Source organism: Balaenoptera physalus (assembly GCF_965194825.1).
Source record: "Balaenoptera physalus genome assembly, chromosome: 3".
Lineage (NCBI taxonomy): Eukaryota > Metazoa > Chordata > Mammalia > Artiodactyla > Balaenopteridae > Balaenoptera > Balaenoptera physalus.
This window is the reverse complement of record NC_138890.1, coordinates 105,005,573-105,030,799: the sequence shown is the minus strand read 5'-3', so window position 1 is coordinate 105,030,799 and position 25,227 is coordinate 105,005,573. Positions and strand designations below refer to the sequence as shown.

General features: G+C 38.6%; 1 protein-coding gene across 1 annotated transcript in view; it reads left to right on the top strand.

Moving 5' to 3' along the window:
• The window catches only part of ADGRV1 (adhesion G protein-coupled receptor V1), a 560,219-nt gene that overhangs the window by 186,452 nt on the left and 348,540 nt on the right, over window positions 1-25,227 (top strand). The window contains exons 63-72 of the mRNA XM_082458333.1: window positions 1,066-1,204; window positions 1,379-1,564; window positions 1,831-2,063; window positions 4,261-4,409; window positions 6,009-6,210; window positions 6,732-6,951; window positions 9,006-9,245; window positions 10,683-10,832; window positions 19,264-19,737; window positions 22,789-22,932. Coding sequence (XP_082314459.1) covers window positions 1,066-1,204; window positions 1,379-1,564; window positions 1,831-2,063; window positions 4,261-4,409; window positions 6,009-6,210; window positions 6,732-6,951; window positions 9,006-9,245; window positions 10,683-10,832; window positions 19,264-19,737; window positions 22,789-22,932 — 2,137 coding nt within the window. The remainder of the gene's footprint in view (window positions 1-1,065; window positions 1,205-1,378; window positions 1,565-1,830; window positions 2,064-4,260; window positions 4,410-6,008; window positions 6,211-6,731; window positions 6,952-9,005; window positions 9,246-10,682; window positions 10,833-19,263; window positions 19,738-22,788; window positions 22,933-25,227) is intronic.

The window sequence follows — 25,227 nt, the reverse complement described above, 5'->3', positions numbered from 1 at the left end:
GTTTGATATTACGTGAGGTTGGGAGGTCTCTGGTGGACCAGTGTCCTGAACTCAGCTCTCCCACCTCAGAGGCTCCGGCCTGACACCGAGCCAGAGCACCAAGACCCTGTCAGCCACACAGCTTTTCAAAAAATGCTACTTTAAGGTCCCTGCACCTCTTTCTTTGTGGAATGGGAGTGTGGACCTTCTGCCTTCTGCCTTGGACCTGCTAGTGTTGGAGGGTCTCCTGCAGAGGCGGGGGTAGCTGTGGCTCACCGTGGGGACAAGGACACTTGCAGCAGTAGTTCTGGGTAGTACTCCTTGGTGTGAGCCCTCCCAGAGTCCACCATTATCCCCACCAAAGAGCCGGGTAGGCCATGAGAAGGTTTCTGACTGTCTTTTAGATTATTTGCACAACCCCATGCCAAGGAGAGCACACTGAGTAACATCAAGAGATCTATGCTTTCAGCCCTGTTCTGTCACTAGCCATGTAAAATAGGAGTTACTTCATCTCTGTAAGCTTGTGTGCCTTAGCTACAGAATCATTCCTTAAAAAATCATCTGGATCAAAGATTTTATGATTCTGATTGTTCTAAAATTAGGACCTATTATTTAACTAGGGTGGTATGATCATAGGCAATTTTGTTTATCGTAAATTTTCTCATGAGGAGTGAGATAGCAGTTATCAATAAAATAGCTGAATTTGTGTTAAAACTTTATCTTTTTGGTAGTTTTTTCATTAGCGTTGCATGTGTGAAGTGTTTACTGTCCTTTATTCGTATTTTGTATCTTGTGTAGTAAGTGAAAAGTCCATACGTACTTTTTTTAAATTCCTTTAAACCTTCTACTTTTAGTGTTCAGCTTTTCCTAGTGTCCTTGTCAAGCAGATTTACGCAAGCTCAGTATTTTGGGTGTTACTGTCTTGGAATTAAAAGACTTTTTTTGCTTTATAGTTGATAGATAGGGTTATTGAAATTCATAATATTCTTGAAATAATTGAAAATTGTTTATTGTTGAAGGATAGAGCAAATATTTAGGAAAAGCTCTTTCAATAAAAATGAAATATACATTTGTGTGTTGTTGTAGCCTCGTTCGTGGCCCAGCGATTTCTGGGGAGGTCACAGTGTACTGGAGGATATTCCCTCCTTCCATGGGGGAATTTGCTGAAACTTCAGGAAAACTAACAATGCGAGATGGACAGTCTGCGGCAATTGTAGTGTTACAGGTATCAGTATTACTGATTGCTGTTATGCCCTTTGCTGTATGTGTGTGTGTGGTTGGGGGGTGGGGTGGTGGGAGGTGGTCAGTATCACAGAGTTCGTTGTTTTGCTTATATGATAGATATTTTTCTTTAAATGTTCAGATTCTGCTGCTCATGGCTCTTTCTGTCCTCCTCTAGGCTTTGAATGATGACATTCCTGAGGAAAAGTGTTTCTATGAGTTTCAGCTCACTGGAGTCAGCGACGGGGCAGTACGGCGTGAATCCAGCAGCACAGCCAACATCACAGTGGTGGCTAGTGACTTTCCCTATGGACGATTCGCCTTTTCACAAGAGCAACTTCGGGTGTCAGAGGAAGTGCAAAAGGTGGAGCGTGAAATGCTTAAAATCTTAAATATCATTTTTATTTTTTATATCGTGAGCGATCTTTAAAATGTGTTTCTTTGTTCATAGTCCAAAGTGTTCACAAACTGATTAATGTGTTCCTGATATCATTTTAACATAGAATTTATATACTTGGTAAATTTACATGTAACTTCGACCTAATCCTGGTAAATAGAATTAGAGACACTCAAAATTAAGTCTTGCCTGGTAGAGTACTCATCCAAAATAAAAAACTGCTTCTTGCATAGGTTAACCTCACAGTCGTCCGTTCGGGTGGCTCTTTCGGCCCCGTGAGGCTCTGGTTTGAGGCTGTGAGTGGGACAGCCGAGGCTGGCGTGGATTTCATCCCTCCTCCAGGGCAGCTCCTCTTTGAAGCGAGGGAGACGGTGAAAAGCGTGCACATTGAAATCCTTGATGACAGCCTTCCTGAAGGCCCTGAGGAATTTTCCCTAGTGATTACAAAGGTGGAACTCCTGGGAAGGTAAAGTAAAAGAGAAAAATAGGAAAAAGGAAACAAAACAGAGAGAAAGGATGAGTGAAAGCTAGGTTGTGCAGGGATGAATACTGAACTGACTGTAGAACAGTCTTTCCCTGCTTTGTCTCACATTTATGTGACACTAGACCAGGACAGTGGTGGCAAAGACTGTTAATTATACAATGTTCTAAAATAAAATTTTTTCCTGAAAGTTGAAAGTATGTGTTTCTGTTGTGTGAAGTCACTGTGGGCAGCAGGGAAATCGAACATGGTGTGGGCTTGTAGTAATTTGGTGAGGAAAGACAGGAGCTGTTCTCTAGGTCAGAGGGCAGCTGGCGGGGCCGATTTTGGTTCCCCCATCTCTGTCTCTACACCAGGGAACAGGCTGGACTGAGAGAGTTCTTTCCTTGATGTCTCTGAAGGCTGTACAGTATTGTCTTTGTGATGAATGAGGTAGATGTTTGCCCAATGGCATTTTTAAAGCAGGGGAGAAAATCTGAGTAAAAGATTGGTAGTTGGTAGTTGAGTAAAAGATTGGTTGGTAGTTAATGCACCATGTTTTCATTGAAGATCAAAAGTTAACCATATTGAGGCCCTCTCATTCTCTGATGTAGTGCAGCGACTTGATTAACAAGGGTGGGGAACACGTGTTGCATGATGAAGTAGATGAAATACCTACAGGTTAAGTGGCTCAAGAAGCACCTCTGCACCTATGGCTTACATACAACCTTCAACTGGAATAATGTTTGCACTTAGATAGGTCCTAAAGGAAGTTTACTTGTGCATGCAATGAAAATGCTTTTGCATTTGTGATATTAATGCAATGCTTTAAAGCTTTTTTTAACTAAAATATTTCACTGAATGACTTAGGCAGAGTGTATATCATTCCCCCGGGAAAAATTATTGTGGGCTCACTAACACTTCAACTCTTAAATTTCCCAGGTATGGTTCTGTGTCTGATGATGGGAATGAATTTGTACTTATATTAAATGTATTAAAACTTGAGATGGTCACTGACTATTTTAATTAAGTGAGTGAAGTTTGGTAAATGTAGCACATTATGTGTGAGATTATATCTGTGTTTTTGACTAAGTGGGGCTTGAAGCATTTGTCCTCGCTGCTGCCCTTTAAAAAAGGCAATTCCTACTTAAGCTTAATTCTGAGGAAACAAGTTTTTCTTCCAGATAAATTTCTAGGCTTCCTTTGATCTGAAAAGGAGAGTAGTATAAACCCAATTTTGCCTAGTTGCTAGAAAATTTACTGCCTTGATATTCAGTTACGGTAAGCAGCTAAACCATGATCCATCTCACACTACTGATAATGGTTTCTCTTATCATTTAATATTTTAACCCCCAGTTTTCTAATTTTGTCTTGTATGTAATCTAATTAATGAGCGTTCAACCTTTCCAAACTAGGTAGGTTAAAAATACTAGGTAAATAGAATTTGGGAATTGAAGGAAGGACTAAAATGGTTTAGTGCCATCTTTTTTGGTGGCTTCAGGAATTAAAGCGATGTAAAACCCGTGAAGTCAAAACTTTTCTTTGATGAGAGTAATAGCAATCTTTAAAAGAGACTTTCTCAGCAGAAATATATTGCTAGACAAGTAAACTACCATCTATATGAAAGAATAGAGGCATTGATTTAATTGATATTCACAGAAACTGGAATATTTTCTTGAATCTTGATGGTTTAGCTTAAAATTTCTTTAGTGGCATGACACTCATTATATCCTTAAAGTAACTCTCTCTTCCATAAAAGAAAAAAAAATAATAAAGTAACCCTCCCAACCTAACACTGTAGATCTCTAGCCTAGCTGGTTTCCATCTTTGAGTGCACTACAATTTAATGTACATTCCCGTCCGTGAGCCATTACTGTAGTATGTGCTCAGCAGTACATTCCTAGCCCCAGAGGTTCATTTTCCAACTTCTTCCCAATTTCCTAATAGTTTTATTATCTTCCTATTGCCTAAGTTTAATAACTTTATATTAGTTTTAGTTTTATGCAGGTAGTGATAATTGGGAGCAGCACAGAAATATATTTCAAACATCATTTCAGAAAATTAAAGTATTTTCGTGTTGGGATCTTTAAAAGGATGAAAAAGCTTAATAGGACTAAATTATAGGAGCTAATAGGACCCTTCTTCAATTCATGCTAAGCAATTATACTCAGTTTATTTTATTTATTTCTTATGACTCTGAAAGAGGGTATGATTTTACCATCCAAGAAAATGGACTTCAGGTGGATCAACCTCCTGAAATAGGAGACATCGCCATTGTCCGAATCATCATAATGAAAAATGATAACGCAGAGGGAATCATTGAATTTGACCCAAGGTATACTGCCTTTGAAGGTAGGTTCAGTAACATTACTTATAAATTTACCACCAATTTCTGAATTAGAGTACCTCAGCACGACATTGTCAGTTTGAATTGCCGTATGCAAATTTTCCTGGTTTGGGGTGTGTGCATGCGTGTGTGCGTGCGTGTGTGTGTGTACACATATATACACCTTTGTATGTATTTATATATGCCTTTATATATATTTACGTATTTATTTTAAAAATATATTTTGAGTTACCTTTGGGCAGTCTTGAATCTCACTTTTGTATGGCAAAGTGGAATGGTTGGGAATAAGGCATTTAGAGAAATTATGTTTAACTTTAAGATTGTTGAAATGTTTGTATTTTGAACACTTTTATGAATATATTTCTAATTTATGTAAAGCTTAATTTCCTTTGTGATTAGAAATCAGTGAATATTCACTTTCTAATGAATAATCACCTTTGAAATATTTTACTGGACCGCAGGTGCAGGTAGTATCTGGACTCCTAGTCATGCTTTCTTGAAACAGTTCCTAATAGCAGCTTGCCTTATCTTGCCAATTCTCCCCTCTTGTAGAAGCAGAATGCAGAATATATGGTTATATTTCCTCCTGGTAGAAGGAGGTGGCTGCTTTTCTGATTTTATTCAAAAGCAGAATATGAATATACCTTTCAAAATAAACATGTTATCTTCTTGTTGCGATTAATTTATTGGCTTCATTGCCTCCATCAAATTCTTTCGTTATCTAGCCATTTTTAAAGTTCATCAGAAATCACTTTAGGAGTTGATTTGTATTGACTTCATGGGTAAAGTCATGGAAAACATCACCATTTTGTGAACTTCAGTCTACAGCGAGTAAAAAAAGGCTGCATTTTTACACCAACAGAAAAATGGGACTTGGATCTTTTTTGTTCACTGATTTCTGTTTGATTCACTATCGTTGGGGATATTTGGGACAATACATTTATAACTACAATGTAAGTTCAGTACTATTTAGCCCTGGCTAATGTGAACTCTATTAAATGATATTTTAATATACATATGTTAGCATAGCTGAAGAAGAAATAAAATATGAATAGAATTTTTAAGTTGAAATCAAGCACTGAGGATACATTTTCAGATTTACAAGTAGATTTCATAGGAACTGAAAATGTAACAGAATCATCTTTATATCTGGATTTTTCAAGCACTCATATGATATAAATAACATACACCTTATTTTTTATATTACTGATGTTTCAGTTAAATATGCAGAAACAATCCAGAATGGTTTCCTTTGAGTACACATATTTTAAGTGTTTTTTGTGCTCATCTAGCGTTGTCAAAAAAGCAAGGGTTATTTATTTATATGTGGCACACAGAGAAAGAATGGCTATGCTAATGATTAAATCGATTATTTAAATTCTAACTTACACTCACTATAATTTTCAACTTGTGACACACTATAGTTCTCCTAAAAAAGTCATGACATTTTCACTAATTGTTTTTTAAAGCGATAAATGAACTGCGAAAAAATTGAGTGCTTGTGTTGTACTGTTATATTTAATTGTCACGTTTGATTTGACTGGATCTTATAAAAGTCACTTGCTTTGTCTGGCATACCAATTAATTTCAAATTCCTGTTACAGTGGAGGAGGACGTAGGGATGATCATGATTCCAGTGGTGAGGCTTCATGGCACTTATGGCCGTGTGACAGCTGATGTCATCTCTCAGAGCTCTTCTGCAGTTCCTGGTGGTGTTGATTATGTACTGCATGGTAGTTCAGTCACCTTTCAGCATGGGCAGAGCTTAAGTTTTATAAATGTTTCCATCATTGATGACAATGAAAGGTAATACTATTTAGTGATATTGGAAATAACATGGGCATATGTAAAGCATGAGTATTGTGCTCCAGTCCTTACCTATGTTTTGCACTGATAATAGAATTTTAGATTATACTTGTACCCATTGAAAAATGAGTGAGAAACTTTAGGGGGTGCTGAGATAGGGAAAAAGGGATTGGGAGACCATTGTGATTGTGCGTCACTTTTTCTCAAATAGAAGAAGAAATAATAATTTTTATTCTTCTAGATTTGAAAAGTCTAATCAGAATGTGGGAACATCCTGCAGATCACTTCCTTAATGCATTAAGCAATTAAAAAGAGGGGAAGAGAGTCCAATAACTATCCCAGTTTATGTAATATTGAAATGATCATTTGTGCTTGTAGCTAAGCACCCTCTTCTTACCACTTGGTGTGTGACTACTGTGCCTTGAATATGTATGACCAATTTGGAAAATGACTAGTTATTTGGATTTTAGAAGCATTTTAATATGTTTAGACTCACAGAATTGCTCCTTCTTGCTATGCAGTGAATTTGAGGAGCCCATTGAAATCCTGCTCATTGGAGCTACTGGTGGAGCGGTCCTTGGGCGCCACCTAGTGTGCAGAATCACGATTGCCAAGAGTGACTCTCCCTTTGGTGTAGTAAGATTTCTCAATCAAAGCAAAATTTCTCTTCCTAATCCCAATTCTACAATGATTTTACCCTTGATGCTGGAGCGGACTGGAGGACTCTTGGGAGAGATTCAGGTAGAGTTATTCTTCCCATGATTTAAAAAATAATTTGGATTGATAGATACGGTGTTGGATTTTCTTATTCCTCAAATACAGTCATTTATTTATTCACAGTCAGTAATATTTATTAATTACCTAGTAGGTATAAAGCAGCTTCTAAAATCCTTTGAAGTACATAAAAATGCATGAGGTATGTAGCTGTCTTCAGGGCACTCTTGAGAGACAGTTAAAAATTAAATGAAGGATTCTGGTAAAAGTCAACAAGTATTTGTAGAGGGCTTTCCATGTACCAGACCCTGTTATAGGCCCTGAGAATGCACCGGTGAACAAGACAGACTTCATCTCTGTTCTCATAAAGTTTTCAAACAATAAACAAAAAAAAAATGAAAAGAAAATGATCTGATAACACGAAGTTTTTGGCAGGAATGTAAAATCAGGAGACACAATCATAAGTGACTTGCTGGCCACTGTTGATTGGATGGTAAGGGTGTGATATTAAAGCTGAAAGATGATAAGAAAGAGGTGCTCAAGTAATTGTTAGAGGCATGAGCATTTGGGCAGAGGGATTAGCTAGTGCAGATCTACAAACTTGGCATGTTTGCGGTATGCAGAGCTCCATGTGGTGGATGGGCTTGGAAATGAAGGGATAACAGCACAAGATAGATCAGAGGGGCCATAGGTGTTTGGTCACAGAGGACTTTCTGAGCCAGGTTAAAGATGAGTCTAAGTGCAAATAGGATGCCATTAGAGAGTTTTAAGCAGGGGAATGATGTCAGTGTCACCGGGTTGTCAGCTCACTTATAACTGCTGTGAGGAAAATGGGTTGTCAAGAAGCCGCAGTAGAAGCAGGGAGAGCAGTTAGAAGGCTCCTGCCCTCTATAGCCCAGGGCAGAGCTGACGATGGCTCAGACGGGGGTGGAGATGGAGCTGGCCAGATGGGAAAGGACATCGAGTATGTTTTGGAGGAAAAATTCACTGGGCTTGTGGAGGGAAAGAGAGTAATCAAGGATAACTGCTAGAATTTTAGTTGAGCAACTGGTTGAATTGTAGTGCTGTTTACTGAGATGCCGAAGCTTGGGAGAAAAGCAAGAGTTCTGTTTTGGCCTTGTTGATTTGAGATAGCTACTAGACACCCCACTGGAGGGGCAGGTAGGCAGGGGGAAGTTCGAGTGTGGGTTGTGGGGAGGTCAGGGCTGCAGACAGATTCAAAAGATGTTGACACACCTGGAGGCATTTGAAACTCTGTGGCCTAAGGAGTGTAGACAGGGATGTAAGGGGTATAGACCCAAGCGCGGGCTCCCAACATTTAGGGATCTGAGGAGGGAGAGCCAGCCAAAAAGATTGAGGAGTAAAGAAGGAAAACTAGGAAGGTATGTGTTATGTGAGTAACATGTAAGCCAAGGAAGACAGGACACAGTGTTTCAAGAGAAAGAAGTGGTCAACTGTGTCCAGTGCTGATGAAAGATGAAAGAAGCAAAGAGAAGTGCCCAGTTTTCTTTCTTTATGCATATGAAACGTATACAATTTTAAATTATAGAAACTTTAAAAAATGCATTTGTTGCAATATAAAATTTTTGTTTCTTGTAACAATTTATGAAAATTTCTGTTCCTCTTACACTAGGAATTTAAGTATATTTATTGCTGCACGTCCAGCAGGCCTTTCACATGCTTTTATAGTCTGATTCAAATAGGTTTTGATGGACAGAAGCTGTACACTAGCAAGACAGTTTGTACTCATATTTTTAAAGTTTATATTACTCTAATATATATATTTAGAATATATACCTTTATGTTTTTGTTATCCTGTGGTGATAACAAATGACTGGGTATTCAGATCTTTCTTTACTTGTTAGACATTACTATTCATGAAAACAGATATTCTATAGATACATAGCTTATATTTGCAAATATTATTTTAAACAACATGAGTTGATAACATAGGAATTTGCTGGAGATATTCTAGAATAATTTTCACATGTATGTATATATATTTTTAATACTACATATCCTGCTAAGTAATTCTTTGTTTAAAGCTGATCGTTTCTATTAAAAAAACAAACACCCTGCAGGTAAACTGGGAGATAGTCGGACCCAATTCTCAGGAAGCCCTACCATCACAGAACAGAGACATCGCAGACCCGGTGAGCGGGTCCTTCTCCTTTGGAGATGGGGAAGGTGGAGTGAGAAGCATCATTCTGATAGTCTATCCTCATGATGACATTGAACTTGCAAAGACTTTCATTATTAAACTTAAACTTGTGAAAGGAGAAGCTAAGTTAGACTCCAGAGCTAAAGATGTTACATTAACAGTAAGTCAGACTTTGTTTTGCCCACAAAATTTTGGATTTAACGGATTTATTGGAAAATGCATTTACATTTGTTGAAACTCTATAGGCTTGTGATGAATTGAAAGTTATAAGACCAAATGAAGTCATAGTAATTCCTGTGGGTCAGATGTTCTGGTTGTTATGTTAGTTTATTCCATAGCCTCATTATTGATAATTTTTAAAGGCTTTAAGATAATGAGAAATACTTATTTTACACTTTCTGAGAAAATCTGATGTTTTGGGGATATTTGGCACTTTCAGAGACGAGGCATTCGTCATATCATACGCATTGGATATCTTTGCCATTAAAGTGCATAAAAGTTCACAGATAGTCACAAGTCAGATTGTTGGAAGGAAGAATGGTACTTGTTCAATTAGGGCAATGATGGTGTGGATCAGATCCGAGTTCAGCATATTTTGCATGAATCACCCAGTCCATCGGGGCAGAAAGTACTGGGGACCAAGGTTACTGAAAAAAAGACTGAAAGATGCACCTATTTTTTTAAGTTTGGAAAAAACTCTTGTCTGGGGTCTGTATCAGTCAGATGTCTCCAGAGAACCAGAACTATTAGGAAATAACATATGGAGAAAGAGAGAGTTGTTTTTTTTTTTAAGGAATTGGCTCATGGGTTTGTGGGGTCTGGCAAGTCCAAAGTCCATAAAGCAGGCTGGCAGGCAGGAAGCCCAGGAAAGAACCGAAGTTGCAGTCTTGAGTTTGAATTTTTTGGGGCAGGCCAGCAGGCTGGAAACTCAAACAGGATTCCTAAATTGCAGTCCTGAGGCACAATTCCTTCTTCTCCGGGAAGCCTCAGTGTTTGCTCTTTAAGGCTTTCAACTGATTGGATGAGGTCCGTTCACATTATTGAGAATAATTTTCTTAACTTCAAGTCAGCTGGCTGTAAATATTAATCACATCTGCGAAATACCTTTACAGCAACATCTAGACTAGTGTTTGACCAAACAATTGGACACCGTAGCCTAGCCAGGATGACACATTAAATTAACCGTCACAGGGCCTTTGCTTCTCTCCATATTGTATTATATCATAACCAGTAGAAAGAGGTTAGCTAAACTTAACTGGTTAAATGAAGCAAATGAGAGGTGAATAAAGCTAAATTCAGTCATTGAAGTATTATCCTTTGGTGATTCTACAAATTGTAGTTTTCTGAACACTTATTCCCATTATCCTTGGGAGAATAAGAACCTACTTGTTTTGGGTAACAATCAGCGTAATAAAGAAGGTTTTTAAAAATCAGGTAGCCAGGTGGATTATATCCAAGTATCATGATTGTGTTTCTTTCATTTCCTCAGCTTATCTTGTACATACACAATACATCAGTGTATTGATATATTGGATACCGTAATTTCATCCATAGCTGTTATATACATTTTCACTCTGCTCTCTGTTTCTGTTTCTAGATACAAAAGTTTGGTGATCCAAATGGAGTGGTTCAGTTTGCTCCCGAATCTTTATCTGAGGAGACGTATTTGGAGCCGTTAGCTCTGGAAGGGCCCCTGATCATTACTTTCTTTGTCAGAAGAGTCAAGGGCACTTCGGGAGAGATTATGGTATCATTTTTCCTTTGATTTTTAAGTAGAGTAGTAATTTGCCTAACAACTGCGGTTGAGGGGAACAGAGAAACTGCGTGTTCTGGAGAATTAAAGTTTTAGATATACTGAAGTGACATGAGTTTTCACACAGGCTGAGAAGGCTCATTGAAGCACCTTTGGACTCTCTAGCCAGCACCAACCTCTGGCTGTCTTTCTAAATTCAGTTACAATTAAGTTAAAAAGATCTTTCTCACATTTAATGATGAAGAAAATGACTGAACTATTTTGTAATTTTTTGTTTGCTATAATGTAAAGCTTTTCCTACTGAACAGGCCTATCCATGATTTTTATAAATTGCTTAATATATTCTTAATATATTCTTTTTTTGGATATACCTCTTTAAATGTGTTTATTATTTTAAGAAGTTTAGAACATTGTTTGAACTGAGGTAAATGTTTGTGGAATCCTTGAAACATTTCAAGAAAACATGGCTTGGAATCACTGCTCTAGGCCTGTTACTCTCTTAACATAGATCAATATGCATATATTCTTTATTTTCAGTATATTCGAGATGCTCCTGTAAATCATCAGCATATTCATCGAACAGATCAAGGTTATCTGTTTGCTAGCAAAACTTATTTTGTGAACTCTCTCTATAAACTTACCTCTTTTCCTGTATTGGTGATTAATTGTTACTTCTTCAGTTGAAACTTTATGGTTTGGAGGTAAAAAAATTCTTAGAAGATAATTTTTTACAGATTTTGGGAGGGGGGAATTCTTAATTTCTGAAATCTTAGATATCTTTTTTTTTTAAACATTCCATTTTCTCTCTCTTTTTTTTTTTTTAATCTTTGTTGGAGTATAATTGCTTTACAATGGTGTGTTAGATTCCACTTTATAACAAAGTGAATCAGTTATACATATACATATATCCCGATATCTCTTCCCTCTTGAGTCTCCCTCCCTCCCAGCCTCCCTACCCCACCCCTCTAGGTGGTGACAAAGCACCGAGCTGATCTCCCTGTGCTATGTGGCTGCTTCCCACTAGCTATCTATTTTACATTATGTAGTGTATATATGTCCATGACACTCTCTTACTTTGTCCCAGCTTACACTTCCCCCTCCCCGTGTCTGCAAGTCCATTCTCTACATCTGCGTCTTTATTCCTGTCCTACCCCTAGGTTCTTCAGAACCTTTTTGTTTTGTTTTGTTTTTTAGATTCCATATATATGTGTTAGCAAACGGTATTTGTTTTTCTCTTTCTGACTTACTTCACTCTGTATGACAGACTCTAGGTCCATCCACGTCACTACAAATAACTCAATTTCGTTTCTTTTAATGGCTGAGTAATATTCCATTGTCTATATGTGCCACAACTTCTTTATCCATACATCTGTCAATGGACACTTAGGTTGGTTCCATGTCCTGGCTATTGTAAATAGAGGTGCAATGAACACTGTGGTACATGAATTTTTGAAGTATGGCTTTCTCAGGGTATATGCCCAGTAGTGGGATTGCTGGGTCGTATGGTAGTTCTATTTTTAGTTTTTTAAGGAACCTCCATACAGTTCTCCATAGTAGCTGTATCAATTTACATTCCCACCAACAGTGCAAGAGGGTTCCCTTTTCTCCACACCCTCTCCAGCATTTATTGTGTGTGGATTTTTTGATGATGGCCATTCTGACTGGTGCGAGATGATATCTCGTAGTTTTGATTGGCATTTCTCTGATTAATGATGTTGAACATCCTTCCATGTGTTTGTTGGCAATGTGTATATCTTCTTTGGAGAAACGTCTGTTTAGGTCTTCTGCCCATTTTTGGATTGGATTGTTTGTTTTTTGGATATTGAGCTGCATGAGCTGCTTGTAAATTTTGGAGATTAATCCTTTGTCAGTTGCTTCATTTGCAAATATTTTCTGCCATTCTGAGGGTTGTCTTTTCGTCTTGTTTATGGTTTCCTTTGCTGTGCAAAAGCTTTTAAGTTTCATTAGGTCCCATTTGTTTATTTTGTTTTTATTTCCATTTCTCTAGGAGGTGGGTCAGAAAGGATCTTGCTGTGATTTATGTCATGCATTGTTCTGCCTATGTTTTCCTCTAAGAGTTTGATAGTGTCTGGCCTTACATTTAACTCTTTAATCCATTTTGAGTTTATTTTAGTGTATGGTGCTAGGGAGTGTTCTAATTTCATTCTTTTGCATGTAGCTGTCCAGTTTTCCCAGCACCACTTATTGAAGAGGCTGTCTTTTCTCCACTGTATATTCTTGCCTCCTTTATCAAAAATAAGGTGACCATATGTGCATGGGTTTATCTCTGGGCTTTTTATCCTGTTCCATTGATCTGTATTTCTGTTTTTGTGCCAGACCATACTGTCTTGATTACTGTAGCTTTGTAGTATAGTCTGAAGTCAGGGAGCCTGATTCCTCCAGCTCCGTTTTGCTTTCTCAAGATTGCTTTGGCTATTTGGGGTCTTTTGTGTTTCCATACAAATTGTGAAATTCTTTGTTCTACTTCTGTGAAAAATGCCATTGGTAGTTTGATAGGGATTGCATTGAATCTGTATATTGCTTTGGGTAGTATAGTCATTTTCACAATGTTGATTCTTCCAATCCAAGAACATGGTATATCTCTCCACCTATTTGTATCATCTTTTATTTCTTTCATCAGTGTTTTATAGTTTTCTGCATACATGTCTTTTGTCTCCTTAGGTAGGTTTATTACTAGGTATTTTATTCTTTTTGTTGCAATGTTAAATGGGAGTGTTTCCTTAATTTCACTTTCAGATTTTTCATCATTAGTGTATAGGAATGCAAGAGATTTCTGTGCATTAATTTTGTATCCTGCTACTTTACCAAATTCATTGATTAGCTGTAGTCATTTTCTGGTAGCATATTTAGGATTCTCTGTGTATACTATCATGTCATCTGCAAACAGTGACAGCTTTACTTCTTCTTTTCCGATTTGGATTCCTTTTATTTCTTTTTCTTCTCTGATTGCTGTGGCGAAAACTTCCAAAACAATGTTGAATAATAGTGGTAAGTGTGGGCAACCTTGTCTTGTTCCTGATCTTAGTGGAAATGTTTTCAGTTTTTCACCATTGAGGACGATGTTGGCTGTGGGTTTGTCATATATGGCCTTTATTATGTTGAGGTAAGTTCCCTCTGTGCCTACTTTCTGGAGGGTTTTTATCATAAATGGGTGTTGAATTTTGTCGAAAGCTTTTTCTGCATTTATTGAGATGATCATATGGTTTTTCTTCTTCAGTTTGTTAATATAGTATATCACCATATTAACCATATTGATTTGCGTATATTGAAGAATCCTTGCATTCTGGGATAAACCCCACTTGATCATTGTGTATGATCCTTTTAATGTGCTGTTGGATTCTGTTTGCTAGTATTTTGTTGAGGATTTTTGCATCTATGTTCATCAGTGATATTGGCCTGTAGTATTCTTTCTTGGTGATGTCTTTGTCTGGTTTTCGTATCAGGGTGATGATGGCCTCGTAGAATGAGTTTGGGAGTGTTCCTCCCTCTGCTATATTTTGGAAGAGCTTGAGAAGGATAGGTGTTAGCTCTTCTCTAAATGTTTGATAGAATTCACCTGTGAAGCCATCTGGTCCTATTCTTTTGTTTGTTGGAAGATTTTTAATCACAGTTTCAATTTCAGTGCTTGTGATTGGTCTGTGTATATTTTCTATTTCTTCCTGGTTCAGTCTTGGAAGGTTGTGCTTATCTAAGAATTTGTCCATTTCTTCCAGGTTTTCCATTATATTGGCATATAGTTGCTTGTAGTAATCTCTCATGATCCTTTGTATTTCTGCAGTGTCCGTTGTTACTTCTCCTTTTTCATTTCTAATTCTATTGATTTGAGTCTTCTCCCTTTTTTTCTTAATGAGTCTGGCTAATGGTTTATCAATTTTGTTTATCTTCTCAAAGAACCAGCTTTTAGTTTTATTGATCTTTGCTATTGTTTTCTTCATTTCTTTTTCATTTATTTCTGATCTGATCTTTATGATTTCTTTCCTTTTGCTAACTTTGGGGATTTTTTGTTCTTCTTTCTCTAATTGCTTTAGGTGTAAAGTTAGGTTGTCTATTTGAGATGTTTCTTGTTCCTTAAGATAGGATTGTATTGGTATAAACTTCCCTCTTAGAACTGCTTATGCTGCATCCCATAGGTTTTGGGTTGTTGTGTTTTCATTGTCATTTGTTTCTATGTATTTTTGGTTTTCCTCTTTGATTTCTTCAGTGATCCCTTGGTAATTTAGTAGTGTATTGTTTATCCTCCATGTGTTTGTATTTTTTACACATTTTTTTCCTGTAATTGATATCTAGTCTCATAGCATTGTGGTCGGAAAAGATGTTTGATACAATTTCAATTTTCTTAAGTATACCAAGGCTTGATTTGTGACCCAAGATATGATCTATCCTGGAGAATGTTCCATGAGCACTTGAGAAGAAAGTGTATTCTGTTGTTTTTGGATGGAATGTCCTATAAATATCAATGAAGTCCATCTCATTTAATGTATCAGTTAAAGCTTGTGTTTCCTTATTTATTTTCATTTTGGATGATCTGTCCATTGGTGAAACTGGGATGTTAAAGTCCCCTACTATGATTGTGTTACTGTCAATTTCTCCTTTTATGGCTGTTAGTATTTGCCTTATGTATTGAGGTGCTCCTATGTTGGGTGCATAAATATTACAATTGTTATATCTTCTTCTTGGATTGATCCCTTGATCATTATGTAGTGTCCTTCTTTGTTTCTTATAATAGTCTTTGTTTTAAAGTCTATTTTGTCTGATATGAGAATTGCTACTCCAGCTTTCTTTTGATTTCCATTTGCATGGAATATCTTTTTCCATCCCCTCACTTTCAGTCTGTATGTGTCCTTAGGTCTGAAGTGGGTCTCTTGTAGACAGCATACATACGGGTCTTGTTTTTGTATCCATTCAGCTAATCTATGTCTTTTGGTTGGAGCATTTAATCCATTTACATTCAAGATAATTATCGCTATGTATGTTCCTATTACCATTTTCTTAATTGTTTTGGGTGTGTTTTTGTAGGTCTTTTCCTTCTCCTGTGTTTCCTGCCTAGAGAAGTTCCTTTAGCATTTGTTGTAAAGCTGGTTTGGTGATGCTGAATTCTCTTAGCTTTTCCTTGTCTATAAAGGTTTTAATTTGTCCATTGAATCTGAATGAGATCATTGCTGGGTAGAGTAATCTTGGTTGTAGGTTTTTCCCTTTCATCACTTTAAATATGTCCTGCCACTCCCTTCTGGCTTGCAGTTTCTGCTGAAAGATCCGCTGTTAACCTTATGGGGATTCCCTTGTATGTTATTTGTTGTTTTTCCCTGCTCCTTTTAATATTTTTCTTTGTATTTAATTTTTGATCGTTTGGTTAATATGTGTCTTGGTGTGTTTCTTCTTGGATTTATCCTGTATAGGACTCTGTGTGCTTTCTGGACTTGATTAACTATTTCCTTTCCTATATTAGGGAAGTTTTCGACTATAATCTCTTTAAATATTTCTCAGTAATATTTAAATATTTCTTTCTTTTACTCTTCTTCTGGGACCCCTATAATTAGAATGTTGGTGCATTTAATGTTGTCCTGGAAGTCTCTGAGACTGTCCTCAATTCTTTTCATTCTTCTTTCTTTATTCTGCTGTGTGGTAGTTATTTCCACTACTTTATCTTCCAGGTCACTTATCCGTTCTTCTGCCTCAGTTATTCTGCTATTGATTCCTTCTGGAGAATTTTTTATTGCATTTATTGTGTTGTTCATCATTGTTTGTTTGCTCTTTAGTTCTTCTAGGTCCTTGTTAAACATTTCTTGTATTTTCTCCAATCTATTTCCAACATTTTGGATCATCTTTACTATCATTATTCTGAATTCTTTTTCAGGTAGACTGACTCTTTCCTCTTCATTTGTTAGGTCTGGTGGGTTTTTTCCTTGCTCCTGCATCTGCTGTGTGTTTCTCTGTCTTCTCATTTTGCTTAACTTACTGTGTTTGGGGTCTCCTTTTCACAGGCTGCAGGTTCGTAGTTCCTGTTGTTTTTGGTGTCTGTCCCCAGTGGCTAAGGTTGGTTCAGTGGGTTTTGTAGGCTTCCTGATGGAGGGGGACTAGTGCCTGTGTTCTGGTGGATGAGGCTGGATCTTGTTGTTCTGGTGGACAGGTCCGCATCTGGTGGTGTGTTTTGGGGTTTCTGTGACCTTATTATGAGCTTAGGCAGCCTCTCTGCTAATGGGTGGGGTTGTGTTCCTGTCTTGCTAGTTGTATGGCATAGGGTGTCCAGCACTGTAGCTTGCTGGTTGTTTAGTGGAGCTGGATCTTGGCGTTGAGATGGAGATTTCTGGGAGATTTTCGCCGTTTGATATTACGTGGAGCTGGGAGGTCTCTGGTGGACCAATGTCCTGAACTCAGCTCTACCACATTAGAGGCACAGCCCTGACGCCCAGCTGGAGCACCAAGACCCTGTCATCCACACGGTCAGAATAAAAGGGAGAAAAAAAGAAAGAAAGAAAGAAAAAAATAAAATAAAGTTATTAGAATAAAAAATTTTGAAAACGTTATCAAGTAATTTAAAAAAAAGGAAGAAAGAAAGAAAGAAGAGAGCAACCAAACCAAAAAACAAATCCACCAGTGATAACAAGCGCTAACAACTGTACTAAAAAACAAAAAAAACGGACAGACAGACCCTAGGACAAATGGTAAAAGCAAAGCTATAGAGACAAAAATCACACACAGAAGCATACACATACACACTCACAAAAAGAGAAAAAGGAAAAAAATGTATATATTGTTGCTCTCAAAGTCCTCCGCCTCATTTTGGGATGATTCGTTCTCTATTCAGGTATTCCACAGATGCAGAGCACATCAAGTTGATTGTGGAGATTTAATCAGCTGCTCCTGAGGCTGCTGGGAGAGATTTCCCTTCCTCTTCTTTGTTCACACAGCTCCTGGGGTTCAGCTGTGGATTTGGACCCGCCTCTGTGTGTAGGTCGCCTGAGGGCATCTGTTCCTGCCCAGACAGGACGGGGTTAAAGGAGCAGCTGATTTGGGGGCTCTGGCTCACTCAGCCAGGGGTGGGGGGGGGGGAGGGGGAGGGAGTGCGGGCGAGCCTGCAGCGGCATAGGCCGGCGTGACGTTGCAACAGCCTGAGGCGCCATGTGTTCTCCCGGGGAAGTTTTCCCTGGATTCCGGGACCCTGGCAGTGGCAGGCTGCACAGGCTCCCAGGAGGGGAGGTGTGGATAGTGACCTGTGCTTGCACAGAGGCTTCTTGGTGGCTGCAGCAACAGCCTTAGCGTTTCATGCCCGTGTCTGGTGTCCACGCTGATAGCCGAGGCTCCCGCCCATCTCTGGAGCTCATTTGGGCGGAGCTCATTTGGGCGGCGCTCTGAATCCCCTCTCCTCGAGCACCGAGCACCGCGAAACAAAGAGGCTACAAAATGTCTCTTGCTTCTTAGGCAGCTCCAGACCTTTTCCCGGACACACTCCTGGCTAGCTCTGGCACACTAGCCCCCTTCAGGCTGTGTTCAAGCAGCCAACCCCAGTCCTCTCCCTGGGATCTGACCTCCGAAGCCCGAGCCTCAGCTCCCAGCCCCCGCCCGCCCCGGCGGCTGAGCAGACAAGCCTCTCGGGATGGTGAGTGCTGCTCGGCACCGATCCTCTGTGCGGGAATCTCTCTGCTTTGCCCTCCGTACCCCTGTTGCTGCACTCTCCTCTATGGCTCCAAAGCTTCCCCCCTCCGCCACCCCCTGTCTCTGGCCTCGAAGGGGCTTCTAGTGTGTGGAAACCTTTCCTCCTTCACAGCTCCCTCCCACTGGTGCAGGTCCCGTCCCTATTCTTTTGTCTCTTTTTTCTTTTTTCTTTTGCCCTACCCAGGTACGTGGGGAGTTTGTTGCCTTTTGGGAGGTCTGAGGTCTTCTGCCAGCGTTCAGTAGGTGTTCTGTAGGAGTTGTTCCACATGTAGATGTATTTCTGATGTACTTGTGGGGAGGAAGGTGTTCTCCACGTCTTACTCTTCCGCCATCTTGAAGCTCCTCCTCGAGATTCTCTTTTTATTAAAAACAAACAAAAACAAATTCCAATGAGAATGTCAGATTATCTACTTACTTTTTACCTTCAAATATTGTCTGTGGTTCACTATTGAATGTATTTGTGGTACTGGTATTTTAAAGTTAACTTGTTTCTCTTTATCTTTTCAAATTATGTTATTTTAGAAGCAGGTGAAATGAAATTTTATAATCCTGTCCTGCAAATTGCATACAACAGCCTGAAAGAGTTAAGATAGTTTCTAAATTACCTAACTACTTGGAAAGTTTCACTTGGAATATAATGATGCACACTTAATTTTTTTGTATATAGTAGAGGAAAACTAATTTAAAGGATTTTTGATTCAATATATGGAATTGTATAACTTTGTTGGCTGTTTTTTTCCTTTTATTTTAGGTTTACTGGGAATTAAGCAGTGAGTTTGATATTACTGGAGACTTTCTGTCTACAAAAGGATTTTTCACCATTGCTGATGGAGAAAGTGAGGCCAGCTTTGATGTTAACTTGCTACCAGATGATGTACCTGAGTTAGAGGAAGTTTATGTGATTCAGCTTGTTTCTGTAAAGGGAGGAGCAGAACTTGATCCAGAAAAATGCATTGCACAGTTCTCTGTTTCTGCAAATGATGACCCACATGGGGTATTTGCCCTGTATTCAGATCAGCAGTCAATACTTATTGGGCAGAACCTTAGTAGATTCATCCAAATTAATGTAACCCGGCTTGCTGGAACATTTGGAGATGTGACTGTTGGATATCGAATATCATCTGGTCCTAAGGAGCAGTCTTTTGTTACTGAAAATGCAGAGAGGCAGCTGGTGGTCGAAGATGGCACCAGATATAAAGTGGACACAGTGCCAGTCAAGAGTCAGGTTTGTAGCATTTCTTTAATTTCCTGATCATTCCGATAAAGCTCCTTCAAGAAAGCCCTAGTTAATCTCATGATCAGTTTAAAGTCTTATTCTGATATTTAAATGGAACCATGAAAAATGCCTTAGAAAATGCATAGTAATTATTGGATAATACATATACTGAAGTATTTGCAGATTATAAGTAAATAAGTATATTCTTATTTGGAGATAAAATATTTTTGTCTAGATAGTAACAGGCACTTATTTAGTACTCCAGAGTTTCAGAAATTGTTCCAAGTGCTACACACACACACACACACACACACACACACACACACACACACACACACTGGATGCTTGTTGAAGGGAAGATATTTGTAGACTTCCTAGGACAGCAGACTGTTCTGCCGACATATTAGGTGAGAGTGCTAGGAATACATGGATTTTCTGTGGGTCAGGTAGATACCTAGCAGTCTTTCTTGGTCTGATCCACAGAAAGTGATTTGAGCAACTGTTTTCATCCTCCCAAGAAGATAACTAGTATCATTCCATATGCATGGCAGAGAAGTTAATTTATTGCATGCATGGGATGCATTATAGCTGTGAGGATTAATTATCTCATGGTTGAGAAAGTCTGTACCAGAGGACACTTTTAGATTATCTCCTGTGGTGGTACCTGGGACATTTTGAAGGATGGTAGTCCTCTTTTCATTTCACTTTGAAAGCTTAATGGTATAGTTGATAAGGATACTTAGCTTTCTTAATACCTGTTTGAATTATCTATGGATTTCTTAATATCTGTTTTGAAACTCTATTATTTTTATGATTTCTGTCTCTTTTCAATAAAGAGTAACAAAAGTTTACTAGCTTAGCCATATATGAAAGCTTCCTCTTATTTGCTTACTTTAACATCTTTCGTTAGTATATTTAAATTTCCGTGGGTTCCTTCTGTCTCTTACATTCTACTATGTGTGGTGTAGACTGCACATAGATTATTAGGTGTTATGTATGTGAGTTAGTCTTCCAAGGTGACTGTTTGGGGCAACGTGTGACATGCGCATAAACTGAGGGGAGGATTTTTCCAGCGGTCCCTTTCTCCCCTCACACCCTGGGTGTAATGCATTGCTCTTTAAAGTTTGGGATATTAGTTACAAGTTACATATAGATCTATGTGATCTACCGCCCTGATAAAAGTTAGGACTTCGGACAGGTCCGCCACAGAGAAGGACCTTCAAGTGGGTCTTGGGACAGAATGAGTTTCCATTAGGCTCTGAAAACTAGAAGACTCTTGATGTTGGTTTAACATGAGGACCAGGGAGTGAACAGTTACCTCGCCTGGGTAACAACAGGCTTCTCAGATGAAGTACTCACTGATGATAAGAATCATTGGCACGATAAAGAAACAAGTCTACGTTTAAAAGAATTTAAGTTAGAATGGAAGATAAGATTATGTTCATGGCTGTCATTTATTCAGATATTTATTGAGCACTTGCTATGTGTCAGTCATTGTGAGAAGCACAGCAGCTACAGTGATCACAAAGACATAATCTCTGTTGTCAGGTTGCTCCCTGTCTAGTGCAGGAGAAGGCCCTTGAACAGCCAATTATGAAAGCAAGCAGATAAGCAGTGTTCAAGATGCACACAGGATATTATGGGGCTGTTAATTCCATTTGTGCCCAAAGCCATCAAGAATGATGGGAAAAAAAAAAAAAAAAGAAGAAAAAAAAAAAAAAGGAAAAAAAAAAAAGAATGATGGGAAATATGTAGAATAGTATTGGTGATGTAGTCCTGGATCAGGGACATGGAAGGGCAAAACAGAACACCCTCAACTCCTAAAAACCTTCAAGATCCTTTTCAAATTAGTCTACCTGCTTTTCTTCTGTAGGCAAATCAGCATTTCTCCAAATCCACCGTTACTCCTGTTCAACTTTAATGTTTAATTACTGTACCCTGGGGACCTGCCACACTCCATAAGTCTGTGTGCTGCATGGGCCCATGAACAGAAGAGTTGGGTAGGAAGGCACAAATGCCTGGGAGCTTTGAACTGACATCTGGCCCTTCATTCTTTAGGAAATAGGGACAAAAAAATCCTTAGCTGCCCAGCCAGTGAACTGCATGGGGAAGGGGCACACCCTTCAAGGAGAGGAGGGAGGCACATGATTGAAGTCAGGACACCATGATTTATTTCTGTTTCCTCAGCACTTGATCTATGCTTCATGTTCAGTGAATGCGATTTTGAAAAACTGAAGATTGATTGAATGAATAAAACATCTGTTCCCCTCATGTTGCACATTTGAAACCACTATAGTACATATTTTACACATTTGGAGGGTGTGATATGTGTTTAAGTACATTACATTTAAAAGAAGAACAGACTTCACAGAAATGGTTATTTGTACATTCAGTAAAGATGTACAGAGTTGTTAGTAATATTCCAGGTTACGGGGGCTTATCCATTATCAATAACAAGGTTTCTATGGAAAAATGTATTATATCAATAAGTGTTAAAAAAATCTTTTAAAGTAATACCAGGTTTTAAATTCAGGATTTCCCTATTTTGTTGGATTCTAAAACTTTGAAAATTGGTAGTCTAATACATGGTGTTAGTTAGTAGTCTTTATTTGTCTGAAGTATTCAAATAATCAGTACACCTAAATCATTATCTGTTTTAAGTAACTGTCATTAGAGCTCTTAGTTTCTACCCAATGAAAAGGGAGAAAGTGAGTTTTGCTGGTTTTAGGAGCTGACACTGTTCACCAGTGAGCTCTTTCCATTCCTGTGGCACGTGATTTTGTCACTAATACTACTTCTGAGATTCTCATCATTCTTCAGGTCATTTGGGCACACAGAGAGTATTTGCAGATTTGTGTTTTTTTAATATTGTATGGCTCTCAGTGTTAGCGTCAAAGTCTTCCTGCTGGTGCTTTGTTTTGTAACATGGGGGAAAGGGCATATACTGATGAAACTGATACAAAAGGAAGAAAGTGCTAATGACTCATTGCAATGGTCAGTATTTTTCTTTGAAAATTATTTTTTACTATTAAGAAAGTCATTGATACTGTTTGTATATAGGTCTTCCTACCCCTGGGCTCTAATTTCACCTTGCAACTGGTGACTGTGATGCTTGTTGGTGGAAGTTTCTATGGCATGCCAAGAATTCTCCAGGAAGCAAAATCTGCCGTCCTTCCAGTCCCTGAGAAAGCTGCCAATTCTCAGGTAACTGGCGCTGGGTGTGGTACTACCCCGGAACCACTAGAGGGCAGCTCTTACAGGAAGGACTAAGATTCTTAGAATTTCTTAAGATTCACTGTTTCCTTAAATCTAAGTAATCCGATGAATATCAAAGTAGACACTGTGGATACACTATATGAAAATAATTTGTCAATTTTCGACATTAGATAGAAAAATATATTTCCTTTCTGGAGTTTTAGAAAGTTTCTGTCTTGTAGAATGTAAGATATAGAATTTTTTAATTAATTAATTAATTAATTAATTTTTGGCTGCATTGGGTCTTCATTGTTGCGCACGGGCTTTCTCTAGTTGCGGCGAGTGGGGGCTGCTCTTCGTTGCGGTGCGCGAGCTCCAGGCGCTCGGGCTTCAGTATTTGTGGCTTACGGGCTCTAGAGCGCAGACTCAGTAGTTGTGGTACACGGGCTTAGTTGCTCCACAACAATGTCACAACATTATGTCACGTCAAAGGGCCAGATCAGGGCCAGATCAGGGAAGATGTGGGATCTTCCTGGACCAGGGCTCGAACCCATGTCCCCTGCACTGGCAGGCGGATTCTTAACCACTGCGCCACCAGGGAAGTCCTAGAATTTTTAAAATAACAGTCACCTAGAGTCAAAACCTCAGGTTTTTTCTTGAAAATGAATATTTAACATTGAGGTATTTTATGCTAAATAATTAAAATTAGAATGAAACCTCAGTTAATATTTCAGACTGTCTCATTTACTAACATTGTAAATATTTAAGTTGTGGGGCTCTTTTTACTGTGGCAAGTTTGTTCTGATGTAGGTTAATACCAGTGGTGCACCTAAGTATTTGAATCTCCTCCCTGAGTTCATTTTAGGGAAGATTGTTCCCTAATCACTTTATAAATTCACATGAGAACGAAGAATACCTTGAGGGCTTTGCTTCCTGTGTAGGCCAATTCTGTCAATATAGGAACAAGACAGGGCTGCTGTCTCTGGCTACGGTAATGTGTGTATTTTATAAACCATAATAAGGGATAAGCATGCATCCTACTCCTTCAGGTGGGAGTTCCTTCAGTTCCTTGACCAGGATGTGGAATCTGTGCAGGTGGAAGGGCAGGAGTGTGGGCAGATCTGGCCACCAGCTTGTGTAACAGGGTCTCTGGCCATTAAGGGGATGCTCTTCAGTTACTCCCACCTGGGCTGCTTCTCCCCAGGGAATGAATTTGCTTTGTTCCCTAAAGTGGAATCCACCAGCATTAAAATTAACTGAGAGGAATTGTCTTCTTTCTGCACCTCCTCTGTTCAAGAAGGAAGGAGGGTATAGAATTTAATGCTTTGACATTTTGTTACCTACTTTTTGTTCACAGGTTGTTATAACAAAGATTCCTTTCAACCTGAATCCTTTGTTTGATGTAGTAAACTATTTTCTTCTCCTTGTCCAGGCATGTTGTCGCAACATTATGTCACGTCAAAGGGCCAGATCAGGGCCAGTCATGGAGTATTCCTGTCCTTGGTGTATCCTCTGTACTCCTTACCAGTATTTGTATGTGGTGTGTGTGTGTGTGTGTGTGTGTGTGTGTGTGTGTGTGTGTGTGTGTGATGTGCTTAGGACACTTTCAAACAGCCTCTAGCCATTTGGCAAGCATGAGCTCAGACATGCCAAAGATTTTGGCAATTGCTAACCAGAAGCCTCACTGTAATAAGGAATCTAGGCTGGTGTCAAATTGAAGTTGTTGTTTTTTCTTTTCTGTGGCTTCAGAAGCTGTCCTGTGGCACCCTCTCACACTTTTCTGCTACTCTCCATTCCAATTTAAAATGGGGAGAATGAGTCTTAATATAGAACTGTTGGTCCTATGGTATTCCAAATTTATAGATATTGGGACCAAAAGAGGTAAACTGAGTTGTCTAAATAACAATGTGAAGCCAGGAATCTGGTTTTATTCTTATTCTTTGACCAGAACTTATTTCATCTATAAATCCCAGGGTACCCTGGGAAGGTTGCCCTGAAAACCAGATCTTACTTGGTGTGGATGAAAAAGATTGTTATTTAAAAAAAATCTTCGAGGGTTTCTGATCCTCAAAAAAAAGATATTGTATTGAATCAAAGAGCTGAAAAGAACCTTAATAGAAAATCTAGTTCATGGTGCTCACTTTATAAATAAAGAATTTATTATTATACCTTAGAAAGAAGTCAGATTTCAGTTTTAGACAGATTAGGTTCTGTAAAGACCCATGAACAAGTCATATTAAAATACCATTTTTAATCTTTCCTTTCATTTAACCATAATTACAATTGTATTTTTAGATATTGTTA